We start from the raw sequence: 10,136 nt of genomic DNA on the forward strand, positions 1-10,136 counted from the left end.
TAATAACGATTACATTTTGCAAAGTATTCAATCATACGTTTTTTTTTTTAAATACCCTACAACTTCCGCATTCCCTATTTTTTTGGTATCGAATTACAGAAGTTTCACTGAGTTTGAACTCGGTAATTGAGTTATTTAAAAATAACTTTAATAATATGTATATAAAATAATTTATAAATAATTCTTTATTCATTTTACACAGTTCCAAAACTGTCGACTGAAACATAAATTCAATTTTCACAATTCGATTTGTAATTATATAATAATAAATTAATAATAGTAAATAATAAATTTTGATACATAAAACAATTTTCTAATATTTCAAATTGTCTGCTAGTGATTCATACAACTATTGTTATCGTAACTTGCATGACACAAAACACAGCCGCATTAAATTATCGATATAATGTTATCGCTAAAGTGAGATTATTATTGTGATAAAAAGTAATAATATTTTAATTGTTGTATTTATTTTTTTAATTTTTTTGCTTTAAAACAATTGTAAATATTTATAAAAAATGGAAGTGAGTCGTGCTGAAATGTGTAAGAGCTTAATTGAATGGTTTAAGACTCTAAACTTAAAAGCACCACATTGTACTGTGGAGGAACTTTCGGATGGGGTTGCGCTAGCTCAGGCATTAAATCAATTTGCACCAGAGTCTTTTACAGGTAAGTGTGTGCATCCAATCGTTTTACAGATTTCACTAAAATAAGTTGTGTTTTCTGTTGTTTACAGATGTTTGGCTCTCGAAAATCAAAAAAGATGCTGGAAGTAATTGGCGACTTAAAATGAGCAATTTGAAAAAGGTTATTGAAGCAGTATACGACTATTACACCGATGTGTTAAATTATTCACTCACAGAATTTCGTAGACCGGATGCTTTATGCATTGCTGAAAAGTGTGATATTGGCGAATTGGAACGACTGTTGCAATTGGTTCTCGGCTGCGCAGTGAATTGCTCTGAGAAAAAAGAATATATACGAGAAATAATGTGTTTGGAAGAATCATTACAACAGAATATAATGCGTGCATTACAGGAATTACAGTCAACGTGGCAAACTCCATCAAGTTCTGGTAATTCACTCAGCGATTTCGATTATAAGAATTTGCAAGAAGAACGCGATTCTTTAGCACAAAAATGCTTTGAAATGGAAAAGAAAGTGAGTATTATTAAATAAAAAAATTTCATGGTTAATATGAGTTTTGTATGCTAACAGGTTGTATTGCTGATGGATGAGAAGAACAATTTTCAGCAAGAGATCCTAAAGTTACAAAATGAAATTGATCGTTTAGAGAGTACAACATCTACAATTGGTGACGATGGCGTGTCATTAGGTCCAGTACAAGCTGGTTCAGCACGATATAATGACTTACGTCGTCAATTAGATTTGCTTAAAGAAGAATTGCTACAATCCGAAACAGCACGAGAAGATCTCAAATTAAAGACACAACAGCAGGATAAAGAAATGCAAATAATGCAGGAACGTATCAATGAATTGACGGTAAATTAGACATATTAAAAATATTATATATTTCATTATATGATAATGGTAAAATATATACATTCTGATTTGCATAAATTTCCTAGAAAAGTACTACTGTACTCACACAACTAAAAGATGAAGTTGACGTTCTACGCGAATCAAATGATCAATTAAAAATGTGCGAGGCACAGCTGGATACATATAAAAAGAAATTGGAAGACTATAATGATATGAAAAAGCATATAAAGATGCTGGAAGATCGAAGTGCTGACTATGTACAACAGAATGCACAGTTTGAAGAAGATGCTAAGAAATATGCCACTATTAAAGGTCAAGTCGAGCTATTCAAGAAAGAAGTACGTATTTTAAAAAGCGCAAGTAGATATCTTTAAAGTGGATACCTAAGTACTAATGCATATTGCCCACTATTTTAAGTTAAAATAAATTTATTTTGTTTAATTCAGGTGCAAGAGCTGCACACAAAGCTGGACGTAGAAATGAGTAAAAATGTTAAACTTGAGTTTGAAAACAAAAATCTAGAAAGCAATATGAATGCATTGCAACGTGTTAAAGATAGCTTACTAAAGGAACGAGACAACTTAAGAGAGGCTATAGATGAATTAAAATGTGGGCAACTTTCGACAAGCACAGGAAGTAAGTTTTCAATCCGTTACATTTAATATGTGGATATAATTTGTTAGTCGCTAATTTTTAAAATTTATTTGATACATATAAAGAGGTTTTTCGAACAGTAGTTAACTACAATAACAAAAATTCATTTTATATTATTTTAATTATATTTTAATTGAATTTTTGGCTGACCATACAGCTGTGTCGAGTATTGTCAAATACATATAGCAAAATATATTCCTATATTTTGTTGAGTTCCGCGGTAGAATCACATAATTAAAAAATAACTAATTGAGAATATATATATATCATCTGTAAAAATTTAGATATATTGTTTTTATATTTTGTGTTTATATATAAACACAAACTTTAGTATTAATATAGTAGTTTTTTTTTAACTACAGCCTAGTACCAACATTAATTTTGTATGATAAATTGATATAAAATCAAAATTTTGACATTGCAGAACATTTTTTACAATGTTTATATCAATTTTTCGTGCGAAAAGGACGCTAGAGATATTTTTATTAAATATTAATATATAATATATTTTTCAATTTCTCTAGAACGTACATCAAGAAAGACAAGCATGTAAAGTTATAAATATAAAACCTGGGATCTCAGTCAGGAGAAGAATGAATACCCGGTAGATCCTATCGCTATCTGATAAGCAGAATGTTTTTTGTTCAGTAAGGATTAGTTGTTAATACAGCAGATTATTGTGCAGAATACTCTATTCCGCTGAGAGTTCAGAACCCCAATCAATTATACTGTATTACGTCATAATGAGAGATTCTTAAGTCAGAGTTTTGTCTTTTGTTTTACTTAACATATAATAAATACATTAATCAACACAAGTGGTGAACTTAAACGTATATTTGAGCGATTGCATGTATTATCTGAACAATAACATCGCTACTAAAGTTCGCAGTTGTTCAAACATCGTTATTTATCTACGATAAACCTTAAATTCATCCTATTCACTTCTTTAATATGATAATGTTTCCATTATATAAAACGAGTGCAACATTACTATTTCTGATAATTATATACCACTTATATTTAATCTCCAAATTCTTAGAATAATTTTTGATAATTTTTTCAATTTTGATTTTTATACTTATTTTATTCCTCAAAGAAATATTTCAGTAACAGTTCTTGTAAAATTGATGTGCTTTACTTTCATAAACTAAATCGTTATTTCACACTTGTATTTTGTCTATTTTGTCTGTTCCGTTCCAATGAGATTAGTTGGCGGTAATTCCTCATTAATGTTGATGTTCTGTAACGTGGTTGTTGTTGTAAAACCAGTGAAGATCTGTCGAGCAAATAACATGAAAGGAAATTTATATATATATACTTCGGATAGGATGTACGTATGATGGTAGTTTAAGAGGATAGGGGATTTTTAGGGATTAAGATGAATTGGGGGTGGGTTGAAATTTAATTGGCGTCCGTGACGTAGACTCAACCATATCTAGAACCCCAATCTGTTCTCTAATGCCTATTTCCAGATTTGCTATAGTACGTTAAAAACTCTTCTAAACTTTACATTATTTTTGAGTGAACATTTTTTGAATACAATTTTTTTATTGTTATTGGAGTAAACTGTTCCAATAAGACTCTTTAAAGAATACAAAATAACTGTCCGCTCAAACGAGTCTTAATTTTATCAAGAAGAAATTTTCAAATATATTCAATATTCCCAAATATATGGCAGTAGATGTGCCATATTCATTGGTCCGTGGTTAAACAATAATTCAAAACAGTAAAAATTAATAGTGATTTGGGTTCTGAACCTTACTCATCTTGAATTCAAGTAGTCTTGATATTGATGCATCAAGCCTTATCCATCTTGAATTCAAGTAGTCTTGATATTGTAGAGCAGTATTTACAATTTTTGAACTAATATTTAGTTGATGCATCAAGCTGATGAATTGAAAATATTGCATTTAGTACTATGTACACCAGAAGGGCTCCTCAAAAGACCGCAGTGTTCAATGTACGAATTTATTTAAGTTAACCAACCTCCCTAGTCTATAAACTTGGCAAAGTCCCTAACTTTTCAGGATGAAAATTCTGTAAAGTTGGTAAGAAAAGGGCCCTCAAAGATTTTAAATGTTCTCCTAGCCAATGACACTGACATATGAGGTGGAATATAGTTTCCTCTTGATATCCAGAGTCACAGCGCTGACAAAAGTCATTATAGGGAAGACTCAGTCTTATTACATGTTAGCACTGATAACGTAGTGTTGAGCAGGTTACACCTTAGTTGAGGCAGCTCGGATCGGAATATTAGAGAGCAGAATGCCTGCATTGGCGAGCTTGTATGCTATGTGTTTGCCCGAGATACCTTGGGTTCAGATTATTTAGCCCTAATACTATCATAGCTTCAATTTAAAAGTATCTTGTAAGTTGTTTTATTAGAACAAAATATTTTATTGACCTTAATAAATTTCCAGAAAATGATATACTAATTAAGAATAATAATAATAATTTAATTTATTTAAATAATATTCTTTAATTTATTAATAATATCGGTTGTTGTTCAATTTAATTTAATGTATATGTTTTTTTTAAGGCTTAAATGCTAACACAATGTCCAAGGAGCTACAGCCAACAGCTTTAGTCGAAAAAATTCAAAGATTAGAAGCTGAAAATAAAGCATTACGTGAGGGTCAAGGCGGCCAAACAGCGTTAGCGGTAAGTATTAAATTATTGAAAAATCATTAAATTTATTTTTTATTTCATTTTATTAAGATAAAGTTAAAAATTTTTTTTAAAAATTCACCACATATATGATATTTTCGGTATTTTTCTTATAAAATGTTTACTTCGCATAAAGTAAATGCCCGATACTAATGGCACCGAGTCCTTAGAGGGGAAGACACGTATTCAAGCTTCATGAAACAGATCTATTGTGATACTACACAAATCGCCATTCCGAACGCGAAATTGTATAAAGCAATTAAAAATTTATTAAATGGATGCATTATCTAGTTAAATATTTTTGTTTAATATTTTACTTGGTTTTTATTTATTTAATAACCTATGATAATAATCTAATACAAAAAAGTCTTAACCTTTACTTTTGTTATCTGCGCTATCTCAGCAAAAAATATTCGCAATCTTCTACACATTGAAGTTGTATTGTTTGTAGTTTAAGTGTTGAATGGAATTTACCCCGTCTTTACGATAGCACCTAAAAAGTCAGATTTTAGGAATACGCTTTCCTTCAACAAAGTATACGGTTAGAAGTCCAGTAAGCAGGTTTGCTGAAACCCAATCTCAAGAACCAATATCTCCGAAATCAACCTATATGTTATAAAAATAGCGTAGTGGAAATAATTTATTGTGATTGTTTATTACCATATGGGCCCGTTATAGTTATCTTTTTAGGGGACAATTAAAGATTTTTCTAATAAATTATTCCATTAATATGAAGAAATATAATTTCATTTTTTTTCAGCAACTCCTAGACGTTGCCAATAAGCGGAACGAGAATTTGCGTGAACAATTAAAATCCGCCAACGAACGAATATTATCTCTATCGCATGCATCACAGAGTGATGATCCTAACTTGAAAGAGTAAGCATTCTATCTTTAATTTTAAACATTTTTATGTATACGAATTTTGATACGAATTTTTTCTTTTGTAAAGAAATGAATTTGGCAAGCAAATTAAACAACTCATGGAACTAAATGAACAAAAAAGTATTGCAATCACATTTAAGGAATGTGCTTATGTATTGTGGATATAGATAACATAATATATATAATTATGTATTATAATGAAGCAGTACACAAGCAGTTTCCAGTTGTGGTGCTTTTCTTAAAATACTCATAATTGTTTTATATTTTTTAGCTTTGCAATTAGAAGAATCTGCCGCACAGAACGTGGTGCTACAAGGTAAAATCACACAATTAGAGGGCACCCTAACGAATCGTGAACAGGAACTGATAACTTGCGATGCCAAATACAGAAAATGTGTAGAGAAAGCTAAAGAAGTTATAAAAAGCTTAGATCCTCGGATAGCTAATGGTAAATTTAAGCAAAATTCTTTAAAGGTTATATTTTTAAGCTTCTTAACTTAGCAAGAGACACTGCATCTATTATAATTTATAATAAACTAAAGAGGAAAACATAATAATAGGAATTATTAACTGTTTTACCAACATGCAGCGAGTCACAACAGGAGTATATTTCGGTGATAGATTAAGACATATAAGGCATGCGAATACTTTTTTAACTACATGATTTACTTTATCACAAGCAATATTTCCTAGGTTTAGGTAGAAACCTAACCATTTAGTAGAAGTATTGTATTCGATATCTGATTGCACAATAGACACCTGAGGCAAACCATTGACATTAATTTTTAATTTACTAATTGGCAAAATAGTTGTTTTTTGCGCATTAGCAGCCTGTTATTTTTAACGGCCCAAGCGTTAATATTCTTTAAATCAATGTTTATCTTCTGAATAAGATTTCCAATAGCGGTGAATTTACAAGAAATATACATTTGGATGTCATCAGCATACCCATGTAATTTAGCATATTTACAAATTGTAAAGACGTCATTTATATAAATTAAAAACAAAAGTGAACCCAGAATTAACCACTGAGGAGCTCCAGTATAAAGAGTTTTCGAAGTCGAGAACTCAGCGATACCACAACAGACTACGACCTTTCAGTTTAATAACTAAAGATAAATTTTGCCGCTGACTTAGGAAATAAGAAGGAGTTAAAGAGTTCAAATTGATCAACGCGATCAATGTCTACTTGATCCTAAAAGAATCAAGTAGACATAGATATGTGATCAACTTTTCGTCAAAGCTGTGTTGAACATCCTCAAGTACTTCCAACATAGCAGTCGTGCAGCTATAACTTTTTCTAAGCCCAAATTGCAGAGGGGACAGAAGCTAAAAGCTTTTCAGGTGACCACAAATTGCATCAGCCATGATACTCTTATGCATCTTCAAGAGGAAGGAAAGAATGCTAATGGGGCGATAGTCAGAACATAAGGAAACATTCGACTTTTTTTCAATTGGAATGATTCTTGCAACCTTCCATGCACTAGAAAATGTTGAAGTAGTAAAACAGTAGTAATATATTTTTAACAAAATCGGTTGGACGTGCAAATGACAATGTTTATTAAGAAGTACTTAGAATTGACATAACCATTGAACTATTTGATTAACTTTTTATTTGGGTATGCAAAATTTGAATATGAAAATAAGATTTTGTGTTTTTGGTATATGAAGTTTTGCTGATTTAATTAATATCCGTACTCACCGCTGACATGAACCACATATATTGTTTACATTACAAACTAAAAAATAAAACAATGTCTGTTTGTCTAAAAGTCAATAATTTAGTTGCTACAGTGCATTTCAGTAAAAAGGGACAATCTATTAGCAACTTTAAGAATAAATGTTTCTTTTCTCTCGTTTAAAATGGACAATTTTGTTGATTAGTTAATAAGAAGGGAAAACTTGCATTAAGTATATCAGAAATAGGACCAAAAATAAGGACAAATTATGCAGAAAATTAAAGCTTAAATGCACAAATTACTTTATGCTTTTAAGTAATTTTTTGTTGTATATTTTAAGCATTTTGTTACATAAAAGTGCGTATACAAATTGTTTTAATTTATTATTGATTAAATTTTTTGCTTTACAAATCATAAATTTGATTAAAATCGATTATAATGACGTATTTATTTATTTGCTAAACTTTCCGTTTTTTCTTCTCTACTTATACACTTCAAATAAATTTTATATCGTAGTAAATCATTCGACTACTACGCTCCAAAGTCAAACTCAAAGTCATTGAAAAGAGCGCGGGGATATTTATTCTCGTAAAAATTTATTTTTATTTGCAATAAAAATAAGCAGGCAATTTTTTATTTCCTAAAGCATTTCAAAAGATATTGGTAGTCCATGTTTGAATTAAAGTTTACATTTTATATTAAATTACAAGTAACATTCTTCTAAATATCTAAGCAATTTATAAAGAATTAAAACAAAACCAATTGAGAATTATAATCAAAGTACACTTTTGGCATTTTCGATTGGCACATCTGGGGTAATTTTTTCAATAGAGATGCTCTTTTTATGCACTTTTAGTGCAATTTTCATTTTCGATTGGTTAATCTGTGCCAAAATATATTACATTCGAAATTTGTTTATGACACTCCAAATATTTTGCCAGATTACCCTGAAATTGACAACAGTTTTATATGATTTGACAGAAAAATTGTGATTGAATTTGATATATGTATTTGTGAAAAATATAAATGTCTTCTAACACGGCCAAAAAATGTAAGGTTCCTCTAAAAATGTTCGATTGTGTCATAAAATTTGAGAGATCGAGAGTAAATCTGTCGAAAACGCTATTAAAAAGTAGATATAATAGATCCAAATATTATATTATATGTATGTTGTACACTTGTACATAATTTTATTTCAATTTTATAAAACTAGAATCCATTTATTTTTAATATAAATATAAAGTTAAAGGCTTTATATAATTCTGTTGAATATGTGTATAACGCTGAAATAATTTGATTTTCAAAAGAAAGGTATACAGATATTTTTCACTATATTGGAAAGTAAATAAATACATAAATAAGTAGTATATATAATAATAACTGTTTTTTATTATGTAGATGCTATATAGTGATTTAATGAATAGTACTGTGATTACTTAAATCTAAAATTGGATAAGCCTGAAGAGTTAAACAAATATTTATGTTAGTTATAAACAATCTATATCAAAAATGGTTGTGACAACAAGGGCTAATGTAATGGAACATGTAAAATGTATAACAGTAGCAGTGCGACTATTGAGCAACAACCGTCAGCTATTGTATTGAGAGTTATTAGAATATAGTAAGAGTGGTAAACTACATTGTTGATGTAGCCCGCAGAGATCTGTAAAGTAGATAACATGAAAGGGATCACAAAGACGTATAAATGGGTTAAGATGCGGATAGGTAGTGGTAGTGTGAAAGAAGAGGTAATTGTTAAGGAGTAAAAATTGATTTGGGATAGATGAGACTCAAATTGAAGTCAATTAGAAGTAAGGTGGAGAAACCTAGCCTCTTCAATGCGATGGGTCCAAAGATCGATTGGAAAACATATGGGCGACATCATAGAGGGTAGATCTGGATTAAGCCACACATTGGGAATTGAAGCATTTATGCTATTAGCTCGTAGACTGATATTTATAATTTTTTTATACATTAAAAAAAAATTCAAATAAAGTCAACGACGCTTGTAGTAAAGCTTATAGTATTAAGTTTGTATTTTGTACGTCTATTTATGCTAATAAATAATTATAATATATTAGTTATAGATGCAAATTTATTGGAAAAAAGCACAGAAGCTGAAGAAGAACAAAAACCTAAAATGAGTGTAATGGAGGAACAACTTATGACAACAGCCTTCTATAGGTAAATACAATACTTAATTTTTAAATATTATTAAACAGTTAAGATAATTAAAAATTCTTTCTTTAAACTTAGACTGGGCGTGAATGCGCAACGAAATGCAATAGATTCAAAATTAGCATTACTTATGGGTCAGGGGCAGACGTTCTTGGCACGTCAACGGCAATCAGCACCACGAAAGTCAAAATAGTTATTAGAAAGCATGTATATTTACATTAGTACCAATGTAACGTTTTAGTATTGTATCGTGTTATTTTGTAATCCAATTTAAATTTTTGGTTTTTAATATTAGTTGAAATGTTTTCAGTGTTTTTTAAATATTTTATTTAATTAATATATTTTATTTAGCTACATTTTATTTAATTATTTTATAGGATTTTGAATTTTATGTTATATTTATATCAAAGTATTTTATTATAGATAAGCTAGAAGTTTTTGATTGACATGTTTTTTATTTAAAAAATAAATGTTTTAAAATACAATTAAAACAAATATAATAATTAAAATATTAAGTTTTAAATATAATAATTCTTTATATTTGTTTGAATAAATATTTATTTAAAAAAA

At 29.3% G+C, this 10,136-nt stretch overlaps 1 protein-coding gene across 2 annotated transcripts; it reads left to right on the forward strand.

Annotated features, from left to right (window-relative positions):
* The first annotated feature begins 354 nt into the window (after positions 1-354).
* On the forward strand, positions 355-9,887 carry LOC119688124 (protein hook). 2 transcript variants are annotated; one of them, XM_038102778.1, is made up of 12 exons: positions 355-420; positions 526-669; positions 737-1,161; positions 1,219-1,503; positions 1,590-1,841; positions 1,950-2,139; positions 4,697-4,818; positions 5,585-5,703; positions 5,777-5,829; positions 5,981-6,157; positions 9,470-9,572; positions 9,645-9,887. In XM_038102778.1, coding segments are annotated over exons 1-12 (1,986 nt in total). In that variant the 5' UTR covers positions 355-419; the 3' UTR covers positions 9,760-9,887. The 2 variants fall into 2 exon arrangements, with proteins under 2 accessions (XP_037958706.1, XP_037958705.1); XM_038102777.1 differs by lacking the exon at positions 355-420 and having other exon boundaries at positions 447-669.
* The last annotated feature ends 249 nt before the right edge of the window (positions 9,888-10,136 follow it).

This window comes from Teleopsis dalmanni, chromosome X, assembly GCF_002237135.1.
Source record: "Teleopsis dalmanni isolate 2A chromosome X, ASM223713v2, whole genome shotgun sequence".
NCBI classification, from domain to species: domain Eukaryota; kingdom Metazoa; phylum Arthropoda; class Insecta; order Diptera; family Diopsidae; genus Teleopsis; species Teleopsis dalmanni.